At 50.1% G+C, this 18,045-nt stretch overlaps 2 protein-coding genes across 3 annotated transcripts in view; both read left to right on the top strand.

Moving 5' to 3' along the window:
- Window positions 1-4,419, top strand: part of PNKD (PNKD metallo-beta-lactamase domain containing) — a 96,977-nt gene extending 92,558 nt beyond the window's left edge. For both annotated transcript variants that reach the window (XM_007519927.3, XM_007519934.3), the window contains 3 exons: window positions 1,197-1,283; window positions 2,432-2,547; window positions 2,740-4,419. In XM_007519927.3, coding sequence (XP_007519989.1) covers window positions 1,197-1,283; window positions 2,432-2,547; window positions 2,740-2,913 — 377 coding nt within the window. In that variant the 3' untranslated portion in view covers window positions 2,914-4,419. The remainder of the gene's footprint in view (window positions 1-1,196; window positions 1,284-2,431; window positions 2,548-2,739) is intronic.
- Window positions 4,420-9,814: 5,395 nt separating this feature from the next.
- CATIP (ciliogenesis associated TTC17 interacting protein) lies at window positions 9,815-18,039 on the top strand. The gene is made up of 10 exons (XM_060193903.1): window positions 9,815-9,887; window positions 10,018-10,131; window positions 10,232-10,432; window positions 10,646-10,701; window positions 13,346-13,432; window positions 13,527-13,694; window positions 15,975-16,099; window positions 16,893-16,969; window positions 17,306-17,394; window positions 17,630-18,039. Exons 1-10 carry the CDS (start codon window positions 9,863-9,865, stop codon window positions 17,894-17,896), a joined length of 1,209 nt encoding a protein of 402 aa, XP_060049886.1. The 5' UTR covers window positions 9,815-9,862; the 3' UTR covers window positions 17,897-18,039.
- The last annotated feature ends 6 nt before the right edge of the window (window positions 18,040-18,045 follow it).

The raw sequence follows: 18,045 nt of genomic DNA, 5'->3' as shown, positions 1-18,045 counted from the left end.
ATATTTTATTGTATTCCTTTATTTATTGGATAGAGACAGAGAGAAACTGAGAGGGAAGGAGGTGAAAAATGAAGGAGAGAGAGAGAGAGAGAGAGAGAAGGAGAGTGACCTGCAGCACTACTTGACCAGTCTGGAAGCTTCCTTCTTGCAGGTAGGGACCAGGGCTTGAACCCAGGTCCTTGCTTATGGTAACATGTGTGCTTGACTGGGTGTGCCACCACCCAGCTCCTACTCCAGTTTTATTTTACTTTCCCTTTTTTTGTTGCCCTTGTTGTTTTTTATTGTTGTAGTTATTATTGTTATTGTTATTGATGTTGTCATTGTTGGATAGGACAGAGAGAAATGGAGAGAGGAGGGGAAGACAGAGAGGGGGAGAGAAAGACAGACACCTGCAGACCTGCTTCACTGCTTGTGAAGCTACTCCCCTGCAGGTGGGGAGCTGGGGGCTCGAACCAGGATCCTTACGCTGGTCCTTGTGCTTTGCACCACCTGCGCTTAACCCACTACACTACTGCCCGACTCCCCCTACTCTAGTTTTTGAAATGATTTATTTTATCCCCAGAGATGGGGAGGAGAGAGAGAAAGAGAGACAGGGAGAGAGAGGCACCAGAGCAGCACTCTGACATATGTGGTACTGGGGATCAAACCTGGGACCTCATTCTTGCAAGTCCAAGGTTATTATGAAAGTATTTTTCATAACCATTAGGCTGTCTTACCAGCCCCCTTTGGTCATTTTAATTCTTTTTTTATCTAATATTTCTTTAAAAAAATTTTAAATTATCTTTATTTGTTGGATACAGACAGTCAGAAATCAAGAGGGAAGGGGGAGATAAAGAGAGGGGCAGAGAGATACCTGCAGCTCTGCTTCACCACTTGCAAAGCTTTCCCTCTACAGGGACCAGGGGAATCATACCTGGGTCCTTGTGCACTGTAACACGTGCACTCAAACAGGTGTGCACCACCACCCGCCCCCCTGTTTATTTTTTAATAAGTAGAGGGTGAGAGACAGAACTATAGAGAAAGCAGAGAGGAGAAAGACCATAGCATTGCTTCCCTGCAGGTGTTCTCATGTAGTGGCTGGTGGCTTGAACCCAGATCCTCTCACATAGTAACATGCATGCTCTACTGGGTGAGCTCCTGGCCCCCATGACCTTGCTATGACATCCTAGAATCTTCTGTCATATGACCCCCACCAGGCCGGACCTTCGAGGGCACTGCAGAGACCATGCTGAGTTCACTAGACACTGTGCTGGGACTGGGTGACGACACTCTGCTGTGGCCTGGTGAGGCAACCCCCCAAGCCTCCCTGCCCCCTTTACCCCACCCCTCACTCCCATAGGGACCTGCAGACCAATTCTGTGCTCAGAGATGACAGGGAACCAGCCTCAGCGATACAGGCAGAGCTCCTTGATGTCTGCAGTACTCAGACAGTGAAGCCAGCTTTTCTGCTCTCGTTCTTCATAAATCGATAGAAGCAAGAGTGAAGTCCCCGCAGCATAGTTCTGGCCACAGAGACATCACCAGATTTCTGGAGAAAGTTCCCAGACTCTGCTCATAGTAATCAGTCATTTGTGTTTCATTTTTCTCTTTTCTATTTATTTAACTGTTGTTGGATAGACAGAGAGATGGGTAAGAGGAGAGAGAGGGACCTGCAGCCCTGCATCACTACTTGTGAAGCTTTCCCCCTGCAAATGGGAATCAGGGGCTTGAACCTGAGTCCTTGCACACTGTAATATGTGTGCTTAACAGGTGTGTCACCTCCTGGCCCCTCATTTATCCCTTTTCCAACTCTTATTATTTCAGTTCAGATGCCTCAATGGTGGCCAAAGCCCATCCTGGGGGCTCAGAATGCAAATCAGGGAGCCACCCCCAGACAGTACCACTCCACCGCAGAGACATGCACTCACATACACTCACACTGGAGCAGTGCACACGCTCACGGCCTCACATGTATCTGCGTGGGATGCAGGGAGACACAAAAATACAAAGGCACAGAGCCCTAGCTGGTGCACCTGCACCCATATGCGTCAGTCCGTCTGTCCACCTGTCTGTGTGCACTTGCCTTGGTTGTGCACACATTCTAAGCCACACTCACCGCAGTCTCAGTTAACCCTCAGGAAGCACAGCCACACGGTTATTCATTCTGTGACTCCTAGAGGTGCCGAGTCTGTCCAGGTCACACAGCGAGGCAAGGCTTAGGGCAGGGTCTCCAAGAGCAGAGGTCTTCAGGCTCCAGCTCCAGGTTCCTGCCCCCCAACTCGCCCACCTTGTTTGCTCTTCACACTAGACTAGCTTGTGCTTTAGTTCCAGGAACATCTCTGTGGAGTTGGGGCTTTCCTGCAAAGGCTGCCTCCTAGTGGTTGGTACCTACAGACTGAGGGGGGTGGGGGTTTGGGCCACTGATTGAAGACCCCCCACCACCCCACCCCAGGCCACGAGTACGCGGAGGAGAACCTGGGCTTTGCTGGAGTGGTGGAGCCGGAGAACCTGGCCCGCGAGAGGAAGATGCAGTGGGTGCAGCGGCAGCGGATGGAGCGCAGGAGCACGGTGGGGCTGGGCTCTGGGGAGGCGGGCCACTTCCCTTCATTCCCAGCAGGCACTCCACTCTGCCATGCTGGGGCATGAGGGGTGCCATTCTTCTGGGCAGGCCTGTGAGAACCAGCGGGTCCCCACGGGCAGGGCCCAGGGAGGGTCCCTCTTCCTCCCAGGTAACCCGGCGCCCCCCCTCGCCCAATGCAGTGCCCGTCCACGCTGGGGGAGGAACGCTCCTACAACCCGTTCCTGAGGACGCACTGCCTGGGGCTGCAGGAGGCGCTGGGGCCAGGCCCGGGCCCTACCGGGGACCAAGACTACTCACGGGCCCAGCTCCTGGAGAAGCTGCGCCGGCTCAAGGACCTGCACAAGAGCAAGTGACACCCCCACACCCCACCCCTGCCCCCCAAACCCCACACCCCGCCTCAAGCCTCTCCCACCACCACCTCCACTGTAAGGGGGATGAAGGGCAGAGGACGTGAGAACAAGAGAGAACGGGATTCTGGGAAGCTTGGGGGCTCCCAGGGGTGCAGCTGAAAGGAAAAGAGGGGTCTCGGGACACCTGGCTGGGGACAGTCCCTTTTTGCAACCCTGATCTTGTACTGGATGTTTAGGGGCCTGGCAAGATAGATTCCAGCTCCCTTCGCCCTCCTTTCCAGGGTTGGAAAGGAAGCCCAGTCCCCCAGGCGTGCCTGAGGTGGGGTGTGCTCAGAGCACCTCCAGGCTTTGGTTCACTGAGACACTGCCCCTCATCCCAAGCGTCCCCCTTCCCCATTCAGGCATTTTCCAAATAGAGCCATTTATCAAAAGAAAGGACTGGGAGGCTGGCTGGACAGTCTACTGGTGACACCCCCAACCCCCCACAGCCTGCCAGAGGGAGGGCCTGGCACTCGGGCTGGGAGCCTCCAGAGGCAGGGCTGTGCAGCCCCCTGGTCTTGCAGGCCCCCTCTCAATGCTCCCTATGCAGCTGGTCTGAGCCTGCTCCCTGGCCTCTGCTCCAGGCCTGGGCCAAGAGGGCCCCTCCTGCCCAGGAGAGAGAGAGCCAGGGTGAGCTGGCTGCTGCGGCCTCCTCATCCCCACACCTGCTTCCTCTGACTCCCGCTGGAGCCTCCTCCACTCTTGACTGAGTGAAACCTTCATACGGGTCTTTATAGTTGCTCATTTGTCTGGGCCTGGGCCTACCTGGGAGGCAGGGTCTGCAGGGCAAAGGACAGGAGTCAGAAGTGAACGGAAGCTTCTAGAAGCCCATAATGACCCTTCCTCAGCTCTGCATTCCCTCTGGTCCCTTCCAGCGCTGGTCCCTTCCAGGTCACCTGTAGCCACCCACAAGTCACTTTCCCCCACTGGTCCCACTGTATCTGGTGACCAGCCAGGAGCCTTCTCTCCCTGTTCCTAGACCCCCTCCTCAGTCACTTCTGGTGAGCCTCAGAGATGAACCCCTGCCCTCAATCTCCCCTTCAGCCTCCAGCCTCTGCCTTCTCCTCCAGCCAAGGCCTCTAGCACCAATTCTAGCAATACCACCAGAATAGTTAGCCCCCAAGACACGCAGTCTCCTGCCTCTGTGCCTTCGCTCATGCTATTCCTTCAGACTGGAATGCCTTTCCCCTGCCTGGCAAATGCCTTTTCATCTCTCACAAGGCCCCCACCCCCAAACCCCCTCCTCCAGGAAGACCACCCCCACACCCTTCCACCCTGCCCCCAGGCTACCTCCACTCTTTGTCAAAGCTTCCTATCACTCTGTATGTTACTTGTTTACACATCTGCCCCCCCTTCTAGACTGTGAATCCTCCAGGGCATGGACTGTATCTTATGCATCTCTCTACTTCTGCGCCTAGCACGGTGCCTGGCACACAGGAGGCGCACAATAAATGTCGAATGAATGATTTACGCTAGGCTCTGTCACTCTGTGGGCATCGTCGCTGGCTGGGTCTCCCTCTGATGCACTGGCAGGATCAAGGTGCTGAGTCAACCCAGCTGTCAGGATCTCCAACCCGCTTGCCTCAGGCTACCCACAACCTGGGGGGCACAGGAAAGAGGGCTGCATTTATTTCTAAATTTCCGAATTTCTGTTTTTAAAATTATGTATGTATTGGATAGAGACAAAGAGAATCAGAGATGGAAGGGGAGATAGAGTGACGCCCGCAGCACTGCTCATGAAAGTTCCTCCTTGCAGGTGGGGGAACAGGAGCTTGAACCTGGGTCCTTGCACATGGTAATATGTGCATTTAATCGGGTGTGCCATCGCCCAGCCCCCTGTTTCAAAAGGCTTCACATATAGTGTTTTGACTTTTTATTTATTGCTAAAGAGAAGCAGAAAGACTGAATGTGTGCAATCAACTAGGTACACCATACCTGGGCCCCTTATTTATTTATTTTAGATAAAGTCATAGAGGGAGATGGACAGGGAGAGGGAAAGGGAGAGGGCAAAGGACCACAGCACCCAAGCTTTCTTTAATGTGGTGGGGACCAAGTTGGAACATGGGTTATGTACAGTGCAGAGCAGCAACTGTCCAGCTGAGCTATTTCACCAGCCCAGGGAATAGGGCTTTAAAAAGTCACTTTGAGGAGTCGGGCTGTAGTGCATCGGGCTAAGCGCAGGTGGCGCAAAGCACAAGGACCAGCATAAGGATCCCGGTTCGAACCCCGGCTCCCCACCTGCAGGGGAGTCGCTTCACAGGTGGTGAAGCAGGTCTGCAGGTGTCTATCTTTCTCTCCTCTCTGTCTTCCCCTCCTCTCTCCATTTCTCTCTGTCCTATCCAACAACAATAATAATAACTACAACAATAAAACAACAAGAGCAACAAAAGGGAATAAATAAAATAAATATAAAAAAAAGATTTAAAAAAATTTTTTAAAAAAGGTCACTTTGGGGACCGGGTGGTGGCGCACCTGGTTGAGCGCACATGTTACAGTGCACAAGGACCTGGGTTCGAGCCCCCGGTCCCCACCTGCAAAAGGAAAGCTTTGCAAGCGGTGAAGCAGGGCTGCAGGTGTCTCTCTTTCTCTCTCCCTCTCTATCTCCCCCACCCTCTCGATTTCTGACTGTCTCTATCCAATAAAGATAATAAAAATTTTTTTTAAACTTAAAAAAAAAAAAAGGTCACTTTGGTCTCTATACCTTTGCTTATAGCATTACGATTTGTTATAGCCCAAACTTGGAAGTAATGATGCCCAATGACAGGTGAGTGCTTAAGAAAGTTATGGCATGTCTACAGCCATACCACCCTGAACACACCTGATCTCGTCTGATCTCGGAAGAAAGTTATGGCATATATCCACAATGGAATAGTACTTAGCTATTTAGAATAATGGAAGGGTGGGGGTATAGCATAATGGTTATGCAAAGAGATTTTCATGCCTGAGGCTCTCAAGTCCCAGGTTCAATCCCCCACACCACCATCCATAAGCCAGAGCTGAGCAGTGCTCTGGTTAAAAAAAGAAAAAGAAAAAGGAAAGAAAAGAATAATGGAGTTGAGGGTCCCACAGTAGCGCAGCAGGCTAAGTGCACATGGCGTAAAACGCAAGGACCGGCTTAAGGATCTTGATTCGAGTCCCCGGCTCCCCACCTGCAGGTGGGGGGGTTGCTTCACAGGCAGTGAAGAAGGCCAGCAGGTATCTATCTTTCTCTTCCTCTGTCTTCTCATCCTCTCTTGATTTCTCTCTGTCCTATCCAACAAAGACAACAATAACAATGATAATAACAACAACAACGATAAGCAAAAAGGGCAACAGAAAAGGAAAAAAATATATATCCTCCAGTAGCAGTGGATTTGTAGTGCAGGCACCGAGCCCCAGCGATAACCCCAGAGGCAAAAAAAAAAAAAAAAAGAATAAAGGAGTCATCCTTGCTTCATCTTGAATGGACCTTGAAGGAGTCATAACCAGAAAGAAAAGGATGAATATGGGGTAATCTCACTATGGGGTAGACCTTAAGAAACAAGGACAGAAAACAAAGCACATGGACTGAGTATGATGTATTGCACTAAAACAAAGGATTCTGGGAAAGAGAGGGGGCTGGGGAAGTTTAGGATCCTGGTACATGAAAAGAACTTAAGTTGGGGCAGGAGTAGATAGCATAATGGTTATACAAAGAGACTCTCATGCCTGAGGCTCCAAAGTCCCAGGTTCAATCCCCCACACCACCATAAACCAGAGCTGAGTGCTCTGTTAAAAAAAAATAAAAATACCAAAAAAAAAGACCCAAGAAAACAAGTTAGGGGTGAGAGTATTTTGTAAACATCTGTCACAGGGACATGACAGATTATACCTATATGTGAGTGACTGTACTGTAATCTATTAGCCCTCCTTAAATGGGGATGGGCATGTGGTAGCTCATCCATATAGTATCCACACCACCATATGAGAGGACCCAGTGTTCAAGCACCTTGTCACCACATGTCAGGCATATACATTGCCGGGGACTGAACTCTGAACTTCATGTCTACAAGTTCAACACTCTACCCACTATGACATCTTCTGGTCTGTACAAGTTTCCAATTCATGAAAATGATTAAAGGTATCTCAGAATAAGGCTGGGGAGATAGCATAGTGGTTATGCAAAAGACTTGAGTTTTGCATATGTATCATCTTGGTGCTCTTGGGATTTTTTTCCCCCCATATTTTTTGCCACTGGGGCTTTACACACACACACACACACACACACACCTTTTATTTGTGATTAATAATGGGTTGCAAGATTGTAAGATTGTCAGGATTTGCATGCCAAGGGCCCCAGGTTTGACCCTGGCATCACGCATGCCAGAGATGGGCAATGCCCTGCTCTTTCTCCTATAAAAATAAAGAGTTTAGGGAGTCAAGCTGTAGCACAGCCGGTTAAGCACACGTGGTGCAAAGCAGAAGAACCGGAGTAAGGATCCCAGTTCGAGCCCTCAGCTCCCCACCTGCAGGGGAGTCACTTCACAAGCGGTGAAGCAAGCTTGCAGGTGTCTATCTTTCTCTTCCCCTCTCTGTCTTCCCTCCTCTCTCCATTTCTCTCTGTCCTATCCAACAATGACGACAACATCAGTAACAATAACAACTACAACAATAAAACAAGGGCAACAAAAGGGAGTGAATAAATAAGTAAATATTAAATAAATAAATAAATAAATAAAGGGTTTTTAAAAACTAAGTGTGTGTGTATGTGTGTGAACTTTGGTGGTGGGTGCAGTGTGGAATTATACACTGTAATCTTACAATATTTTTTAAAAATTTTATTTTTTAAAGAAGATTTTATTTATTAATGAGAAAGATAGGAGGAGAAAGAGAGAAAGAACCAGACATCACTCTGGTATATGTACTGCCAGGAACCTCATGCTTGAAAGTCTAATGCTTTATCCACTGTGCCACCCACCCACCAACCACTGTTTATTATAATGAGAGAAACAGAGAGAATAACCAGAGCACTGCTCAGCTCTGGCATATGGTGGTTCAGAGGATTGAACCTGGGACTTGGAACTGCAGGTATGACAGTCTCTTTGCATAACCATTATATTATCTCTCCTCCCCCTAATTTTTTTTTTAATGAGAGAAACAGTAGAGTATCTCTTTGTTATACTGTCAGGGAATAAATCCAGGGCCTCCCTCACACATGCAAAAAATATGCTTTATCTGTTGTACTGCCCTCCTGGTCCCCTAACACCTCTATTCAGTGATGTTTTATTGAGATATAATTCCCGTAAAACCACATTATGAAGCATGCAATTTGGTGGTTTTCAGTAAACCCCAGTTTTGCAGCTGCCACCAGTCTTAACTTTCGAACCTTTCATCTTCGCACAGTTCCATAGACACCCACAGTAGGCAACCCCTGATCTACTATATATCTCTGTCAATTAACCTGTTTTAGAAGGTTCCTTCTTTCTTTTTAAAAATTATTTATTTACTTATTCATGAGAGGGATAGGAGGAGAGAAATAACCAGACATCATTCTGGTACATGTGTTGCCAGGGATCGAACTCAGGACCTCATGGTTGAGAATCCAGTGCTTTATCCACTGTGTCACCTCCCGGACCATGAGATTCCTTCTTTCTTTTTTTGAAGTATTTGATGTATTTATTACTTATGAGAGAGAGGAGAAGAAAGAAAAGAGAACCAGACATCAGTCTGATACATGTGCTGCTGGGGACTGAACTTAGAACCTTACGATTGAAAGGTAAGATACTTTATCCACAGCACAACTTCCTGGTAACTAGAAGTTTTCTTCCCTTTCTTTCCTTTTTTTGCCTCTAGGGTTATCGGTGGGGCTCAGTGCCAGCATTATGAATCCACTGCTTCTGGTGGCTCCTTTTTTCACTTTATTTGATAGGACAGAGAAATTGAGAGGGGAGGGGGAAGTAGAAAGGGAGAGAAAGAGAAAGAGTTGGGGGCTCAAACCCAGATCCTTGGTAGGTTCTTGAGTTCCGTACTATGTGCACTTAACCAGGTGCACCACCACCTGACCCCGTTCTCTTTCTCTCTCACCCAGTAGAGCACACACGTTACCATAAGCAATAAACCAGGTTCAAGTCCCCAGCCCCCACCTGCATCAGATAAGTGGTGGAATGGGGGTGGGGGTAGATATCATAATGGTTATGCAATGAGACTTTCATGCCCAAGGTTCCAAAGTCCCAGGTTCAATCCCCCGCACCACCATAAGCCAGAGTTGAGCAGAGCTTTGGTTACAAAAAATAAAAAAAGAAGTGGTGGAGTGTTACTGCAGAAAATTTTCTTTCTTGAGGACCAGGTGGTAGTGTACCTGGTTGATCACACATGTTACAATGTGCAAGGACCCCAGTTCAGTTCTCCAGTCCCCACCTGCAAAGGGAAAGCTTTGCAAGTGGTGAAGTAGTGCTGCAGGTGTCTCTCTGATCTCCCTCTCTATCTCCCCACTCTTCTCAATTTCTGGCTGTCTCTATCCAATAAATAAAATAATAAAAAAATTAAAAGAAAAATTTATTTCTCTCTCTCTAAGAAAACAAACAAACAAACAAACTAAAAACTAAAAACCTAAGAATAAGACACTATATGTGAAGCCCTTTAAACAGGGCCTGCAGTGGAGACCAAAGTCTTGAACTCGAAGCCTCAGGCATGCTGACACGTGCACCACCAATTAGCTCCTCTGTACAGGGACTTCTAAGCTCACCCTAATAGCCCACGGCATCCCCTTGTTTCTTCGGAATGCCAGATGCTCCCTCTGCTGAATAAGATGTCGGACTTGATCCAGCCTGTTCACACTTTTTCCTCTGAGAACGGGCTGTGTGTGAAGGGGGCTGCTGGTCCTTTAAGAGGCGGGCGCTAGTTCCCGGTCGCTATGGAGACGGGCCGACGCTGAGCTGGCAGCAGCGGCTGCAGCATGTTCCCTAAGTCCGGAGCCTCAGGTGGTCTGGACAAGAGAGGGGGCTACAGGACTGGGCCGGGGCGGCTTCTGCATGGTCCTCCCTGAAGGGGGCGATCTTGGCGGGGCCCCCTGCCCTCCCTGCCAAATCTGAGACCCCCCTCCCTCCGCAGCCTCCAAAGCCAAGGCCCACCACCCCGCAGCAAAGCACCACCATCACTCCGGCCAGAAGGTCCGGATCCCCCCGCATGCCAACGCGGAGGCCATCACCTTCCTCCGCTCCCTCCGTGAGCTTGGACGTGGGGGGGCTGGGATGGCCAGGGACCGGGGCACGAGGGGGGGGTCGACAGCGGGAGGGGGCTGACTCCACGAGCCCTGCAACCCCAGAGCTGGAGGAGCTGCAGAAGGCGGTGTTCTCCGAGACGCTGACCATGTTCTCGGACATCGGGGAGCCACAGGGCGAGCTGACCATCGACGTGCAGCGCAGCCGGTGCTCCGACGAGGTGGGCATCCTGACCTACTGCCTCTTCGTGCACGCCTTCAGCCGCAGCGTGGTCGACCAGGTCCTCTGTGCCAACACCGTCCAGGGTACAGACCCTCCCTGCGGATCCAAACCCCCCACCCCATCCCCAGCTTCCCTCCAGCCCACCCTGCTAGCCCCTGTTGGCCCAGGACTTGATCTAGTCTAACCCCCTAGATTTCACTTTGGGACCAGAGTGGAAAGGGGGTGACAGCGCCTGAGGTGCCACTGAGTCTCCCAGGCAGCCCTCCCCTCTCACTCCTTCACCCCCCTCACCCCAGGCAACCTCTCTGCCCAACTGGAGGTGATTGAACAGCACAGTCAGGAATTCATCAAGGTAAAAATATATAAATAGATACATGATTTTTTAAAAAAAAATTCAAGGTGGGGTCTGGTGGTGGTGCACCTAGTTAAATGCACACATTACAGTGTGCAAGGATCCAGGTTCAAGCCCCTGGTCCCCACCTGCAGGGGAAAAGCTTCACGAGTGATGAAGCAGGGCTGTAGGTGTCTCTGTCTCTCTACCTCTCTATCTCCCTCTTCCTCTCAATTTCTGCCTGTCTCCATCCAATAACTAAATAAAGATAATATAAAATAAAAATAAGAAGAACTGAAGGTAATCTTGGACCTCTCTGGCCTTGACCTCAACCCAGGCTGCAAGAGCAGACCCTGGGAAAGGAGGCGGCTCAATGGAGGGCACCCCAACTCTCTCCCTAGTTACCCTGCCATTCCCACCACAAGCAACAAAGGAAGGCAACCCACCAGGGCCAGGGAGGGTGCTAGGCTCAGTTGATTTACACAGCCTGGCTCAGCCCAGCCCAGTCCAACTTCAGAGCCTAGCACTCCTGGGATGTTTCCCAAAGGACCACTTGGCTTCCAATTCCCCTGCCCCCCATACACAGCTTCACCAATTCTCTATTAACCAGAGCACTGATCAGCTCTGGTTTATGTGGGGGATTGAACCTGGGACTTCAGAGCCTTAGGTATGAGAGTTTCTTTGCATAACTATTATGCTATAAACCCGTGCCCTAGCTCTGCCACTCTCCAACTTGACTGAGAACCTTTCCACAGAAAGCATTCCAGTGGGCTGGGAAGATAGCACATTGTTCTGCAAAATGCTATTCATGTCTGAGGCACCAAAGGTTCCAGGTTCAATCTTCTACACCACCATAAACCAGAGCTGAGCAGTGCTCTGGTAATAATAAATAAATAAATAAATAAATAAATAAATAAATAAATAAATGAGAGAGAGAGAGACCAGAGCACCAGAGTTTCCTCTAAAGCCATAGCACCTTCCATATGGTACCAGGGCTCAAACCTGGGCTGTACCTACAAATAGGCACACACCCTACCCGGTGAGCTATCTGTCTAGTCCCTAAAAGCATTTGCTTTTGGTCTATGGATGATTGATAATGTGTTACAAGACTATAAGATTACAATGTATAGTTCCACACTGCACCCATCATGCATTGCTTTTAAAAAAATTTTTTCCACTTTTGTTGCCTTTGTTGTTTATCATTGTTGTTGGATAGGATAGAGAGAAATCAAGAGAAGAGGGGAAGACAGAGAGGTGGAGAGAAAGACAGACACCTGCAGACCTGCTTCACTACTTGTGAAGTGATCCCTCCTGCAGGTGGGGAGCCAGGGGCTCAAACCAGGATCCTTATGCCGGTCCTTGGGCTTCGCAACATGTGCGCTTAACCCACTGCGCTACCGCCAGGCCCCCATGCATTTGCTTTTTAACTTTATCCTGTACCAGATACTGGCTTCTGTGCTTGAGCTTCCCTTCCTGTGGAAGGTTTTCTGTCCAGATCTCTTCCACATACAAAGAAGAACCCACAGTGGTGGGGCAGTTGGGGATGGCACAATGGAGAGAGCATGGCACTTTGAAGCACGTGGTCCTGAGTTCGATCCCTAGTGATACTCTGGTTCTCCCTATCTCAATAACAAATAAATAAGCCTTAAGAAAGAGAGAGAGAGGGTGGAGGGTAAGTAGCATAATGATTATACAGAGACTCTCATGCCTAAGGCTACAAAGTCCCAGGTTCAATCCCCTGCACCACCATCAGCCAGAGCTGAGCAGTGGTCTGGTAAAAAAAGAAACAAAAAAAAAAAAAGAAAAAAGAAAAGAAAAGAAAAGAGAGAGAGAGAAAAGAAAGAAAGAGAAAAGAAAAGAAGATAGAAAGAAAAGAAAAAAGAGAGAGAGATGGGGGGCTGGGGAGACAGCATAATAGTTATATACAAAGACTCATTCCTGAGGCTTTGGTGTCTGAAGTTCAATCCCCAGCACCACTATAAACCAGAGCTGAGCAGTGCTCTGGTCTCTCTCATTAAAATAAATAAATAAATAAATAAATAAATAAGGAGTTGAGTGGTAGCACAGTGAGTTAATCGCACGTGGTGCAAAGCACAAAGACCAGCGTAAGGATCCTGGTTTAAACCCCCGGCTCCCCACCTGCAGGGGAGTCGCTTCACAGTCGGTGAAGCAGATCTGCAGGTGTCTATTTTTTTCTCCCCCTCTCTGTCTTCCCCTCCTCTCTCCATTTCTCTCTGTCCTACCCAACAACAGCTAACAACTACATGAATAACAACAACTACTACAACAACTAAAAAAGCAAGGGCAAAAAAGGGAAAACAAATAAATAAATAAATAAATAAATGTGGGGAAAACAGTGGCATACCAGGTTGAGTGCACACATTACTGTGCACAAGGACCCAAGTTCAAGCCCTTAGCTTCACAAATGATTAAGCAGGATGGCAAGTGTCCCTTTCTCTCTCTCTCTCTCTCTCTCTCTCTCCCTCCCTCCCTCCCTCCCTCCCTCTCCCTCTCTCTCCCTCTCTCTCTTTCTCTTCTGCCTCTCTCAAGTTCTCTCTCTCTAGCCAATAAATACATAAAGCACCACAAGGTGGCCTCATAAGGGTCCCATTCCTATGCAGTCTGGTGAGCTCTGCCTGTCCCCCTACTCTTACCCTGCCCTTAGTTCCAGACCATCCCCATGGAGCGGAAGGTGGACTTGCTGAAGCGGGATAACCAGCTGACCATGACCAGATACATGAAGGAGGATGAGGTAAGGACAGGCGACGAGTGCAGGCTCTCCGGGGACCCACTTGGGACCCTTTGCCTGGCACCCACTGCCCCTCACTTGGCTGTGTCCTCACCAGGACATAAAGGTGGAGGTGACCACCTTCCCCTGTGACACCATTGCTGGCTTTGTCTCTGAGACTGCCAACCTGGTACTGCTGAGGGTCATGGCTTGGCGGCAGACGGTGCCCAGGAACGCCCGCTTCCTGGCCCTGGACACAGATGGCAGACTCAGCTACAGCACCTACGTGAGTGCCCATGGAGGGGTAGGGGCTGTGCCGAGGTGGGAGGGCAGAGCATGCAGGGTGGGGTGCAGGTAGAGAAAGGCCGCATGTGGTGGAGAGAAGAGGGCCAAGCAGTCGAGGGGAGCAGGGCTCTTTACCCAAGAGTCGGTCCAGAAAAATAAACATAATAGAGGACTGTACAATAAAGCCATATTTGGGGAGCCAGGTGTGCCACCTGGCTAAGTGCACACACTATAGTGCGTAAGGACCCAGGTTCAAGCCCCTGGTCCCCACATGCAGGGGGAAAACATCCTGAGTGGTGATGCAGGGCTGCAGGTGTCCGTCTCTCTCTCCCTATCTTCTCCTCCTATCTCAATTTCTCTCTGTCTCTATCCAATAGTAAATAAATAAAGCTATATTGGGAGATAGCTCAACTGCTTGAGCATTGAACTTTCATACCTGAGGTTCTTAGTTCGTTCACCAGCACCAGATGTACCAGAGTGATACTCTGGCTTGTCTATCTCTCCTGTTCTTTGCCACAAATAAACCTCTCTATATATGGCAGTCGGGGCGTAGCACAGCGGGTTAAGTGCAAGTGGTGCAAAGTGCCTGCATGAGGATACGGGTTCGAGCCCCTGGCTCCCTATCTGCAGGGGTGTCTATTCACAAGCTGTGAAGCAGGTCTGCAGGTGTCTATCTTTCTCTCCCCATTTTTTTTTCTCTCCCCCTTTCGATCTTTCCCTCCTCTCTCCATTTCTCTCTGTCCTATCCAACAATGACAACATCAATAACAATAACTACAACAACAATAAAAACAAGGGTAACAAAAAGGAAATACATAAATATTTTTTCCTTTTTTAAAAAATATTTATTTATGTATTCCCTTTTGTTGTCCTTGTTGTTATTATTGTTGTAGTTATTGTTATTGTTGTTGTTGTATAGGACAGAGAAATGGAGAGAGGAGGGGAAGACAGAGAGGGGGAGAGAAAGATAGACACCTGCAGACCTGTTTCACCGCCTGTGAAGCAACTCCCCTGCAGGTGGGGAGCCGGGGGGCTTGAACCAGGATCCTTATGCCGGTCCTTGGCTTGGTGCCACATGCGCTTGACCCAATGTGCTACCGCCCAACTCCCATAAATAAATATTTTTTTAAATTTTTTTAAAAAAAACTATTTGTAGCAGATAAAATAAATGGAGAGCCAGAGTGATAGCTTGCTGTGAGTATGCCTCCCAGATCAGGTTGGAGCCCTGACACTACATAGGAGATGCTATGGTGCTGTGGGAAGCTCTGATACTTTGATATTTCTCTCTCTGTGTGTGTGTGTGTGTGTGTGTGTGTGTCTGTCTGTATGAAAAAGTGTCCTGGAGCAGTGAAATTATTCATACAAGTGTGGCTCTGGTTCTGCATAGATGATAGTAATGGTGAATAAGCAGGTAGCATGCCAGGTATCAAACCTGGGGTCACACACATGCACATCCCTGGTCCCTAAATATATATATATATATATATATATATATATATATATATATATATTATCTTTATTTATTGGCTAGAGACAGCCAGAATATGGCCCCAAGATATGTTTTTAAACTTTTTTTTTTTTTTTGCCTCCAAGGTTATCACTGGGGCTTGGTGCCTGCACTAGGAATCCACTACTCCTGGAGGCCATTTTTTCCCCATTTTCTTGCTCTTGTTGTTTTTATTGGTATTACTGTTGTTGGATAAGACAGAGAGAAATGGAGAGAAGAGGAAAAGACAGAGAGGGAGAGAGAAAGATAGACACCTGCAGACCTGCTTCGCCGCTTGTGAAGCGACTCCCCTGCAGGTGGGGAGCCAGGGGCTCGAACCAGGATCCTTACACTGGTCCTTGTACTTTGTGTCACGTGCACTGAACCCGCTGTGATACTGCCCAACTCCCTCTATAATGCCTTTAAAATATAAAGGTACTACTGCTTTGAAAAACATATTTGAAGCAGGTCTGCAGGTGTCTATCCCCCTCTCTGTCTTCCCCTCCTCTCTCCATTTCTCTCTGTCCTATCTAACAATGACGACATCAATAACAACAATAATAAGGTCAACAAAAGGGAATAAACAAATATTTAAAAGAAAATGAAAAACATATTTGTCTTTGTTAAATTTTATTTTTTGTACCAGGGGACTACTCAGCTCTGGCTTATGGCAGTGCTGGTGATTGAACTTGGAAGCTCAGAACCAAAGGCTACTTCTCATTGCTGAGTGAGGAGGGAAGAGTTGGGAGGGGCACCCACCTCACCTCCCTCCTTCCCCTTTTTGGCTGCTGCCAGCAAGCCCTGGGCTCCCAGACCATCCAGGTGGACCACCACGAGGCAGAGGTGTTCATCGTGGAGCAGACCGTGCACTCAGAGGACGGCATCCCTGTGTCCTGCCAATTCTACCTGCTCCCGGATGGGTGAGCAACCGGCTGTGGGCACCAGGGGGCAGTGCTGAGCATGGGCCCAGGACTCCATCACGGAGGATGAAGGGTTAACAGAGACTGGTTTTGGGAGACACCACAAAGAAGAGCTGCTGTTGAGACCCCAGTGTTTCTCACTTTATGCACACAATTCACTGTCTTCCTTCCTCCCTCCCTCTCTCCCATCCACCCATCCTTCCTTCTTTCCTTCCTCTCTCTCCCCCTTTCCCTCACTTTCTATCCACTCATTCCCCCCCCCATCTTTGCAGCACCTCCCAGATTTTACCACCCAAGCGGGTGCAGGATTGTCTACACTGCTTCCCCAGGCAAGAGAGAGAGAGAGAGAGAGAGAGGACATGTTAAGATGCTCAAGGACCTAGGTTTAAGCCCTAGGTCCCCACCAGCATGGGGAAAGCTTCATGAACAGTGATGCAGGTATGCAGGTGTCTCACTGCCTCTCCATTTATCTTTATCCTAATAAAAATAGAAGGGGGAAAATGGCCACTGAGAGCGGTGGATTTGCAGTGTAGGCACTGAGCACAGGTGATAATCCTGGTGGAGAAAGAGAGAGAGAGAGTCAGAGAGAGAAGAGAAAGGAAGGAAGGAAGGAAGGAAGGAAGGAAGGAAGGAAGGAAGGGGAGAACCCAGTGCCAAAGAAGGGTTTATTCTCTGGCAATCTACAAATAAAGCCGAGAAGGAACTCAGAGCGGGTGTAGGGGGTCTCCCCGGACAGTGGGCTGATGTGGGAAGACTCCCTCTCTCACAGCTCCCCGTTCCTCCCTGCACCCAGGCACCTGGCCAAGAGAGTGCAGGTGGGCTCCCCCGGGTGCTGCGTGCTCACCACTTTGCCCGCCTTGAGGGAGGAGGGTGAGTGAAGCCTCCATGTGGTTGGTGGGGCTTCCAGGGCTTGAAGGGCTGGACTGAGGGGGAGGGGGCACGCGTGGGATTGGAGCCAGAGATCAGATGCAGATTTGCCCTCCAGACCAGACCCCAAGGCGATTAGGGGAGATGACTGTGCAGAACCTGGACCCCAAGACAACGAATGAGGAGGGTTGACTGCATAGAGTCCCTTAGGGCAACTCTGCCCTTCCCAGAGTTTATCCTGAGCCTGCAATGTGGGTGTTTGGGACACCCCTCTATGTTTCCGAAGGAGGTTCTGGGGCCGGGGTCCGCAGCCTCCCCCCTCCCTCCCTCTCCTCCCAGATGAGATGGAGTCTCGCCCGGTGTTTGAGAAGAAGCCCCTGAAGTGGGAGGAGGATGTTGAGTTCTACTCGAAATTCTTGGACCGGAAGGTGGGAGGCTGCTGTTAGCTGGGGGACAGAGTGCGGAGGAGGGGGTCCCCACTGTCCTCATCCCACCCTGGGCCTAGAATTGCACCCTAATCGTCCCTGGTTGTGCCCCTTGAAATGCACGCCCCGCGGGCCCGGGAGGGGAGGGGAGGTGCCAGCGCCCCAGCCCTCCCTGGAGCGAAGTTGGGGAGCCTCCCCCCAAAACCCGCGGCGCGGGCTCAGGCTGGGTCTCCGGCAGGAGGAGCTGCGGCTCAGCCACTCGAGCTACAAGCGGCAGCACCCGGAGGCCCAGGCACTCATGTCCGACTTCCTGCTGTTTCTGCTGCTGCGCCAGCCGGCCGACGTGGTCACCTTCGCCGCCGAGTTCTTCGGCCCCTTTGCTCAGCGCCACCCGCCCACACCGTCCCTGCGCTCCTCGCACCGGCCCAGCCCCTTCCGCCCGCTAGAACCCGAGCCGGAGCCAGAGCCCGAGCCCAAACCCGAGTCCGACCCGCCCAGCGGCTAGCCCGCCCTGGCCCGGGTGGGCTGCGGTCTCCCAGCAATAGATGAGAGGCTCTCCTGGAGATCCTGCACTCCCTGGCCAGAGTGGTCAGGAGCCTTAGCCGCCTTTACCGTGCCCTGCCTTTCCAGATGTGATTTTTGTCACTCTCCTAA

This window comes from Erinaceus europaeus, chromosome 7 (assembly GCF_950295315.1).
Source record: "Erinaceus europaeus chromosome 7, mEriEur2.1, whole genome shotgun sequence".
In the NCBI taxonomy this organism is placed as follows: Eukaryota; Metazoa; Chordata; class Mammalia; order Eulipotyphla; family Erinaceidae; genus Erinaceus; species Erinaceus europaeus.
The sequence above is the reverse complement of the archived record's forward strand: the minus strand, read 5'-3'. Positions and strand labels throughout refer to the sequence as shown.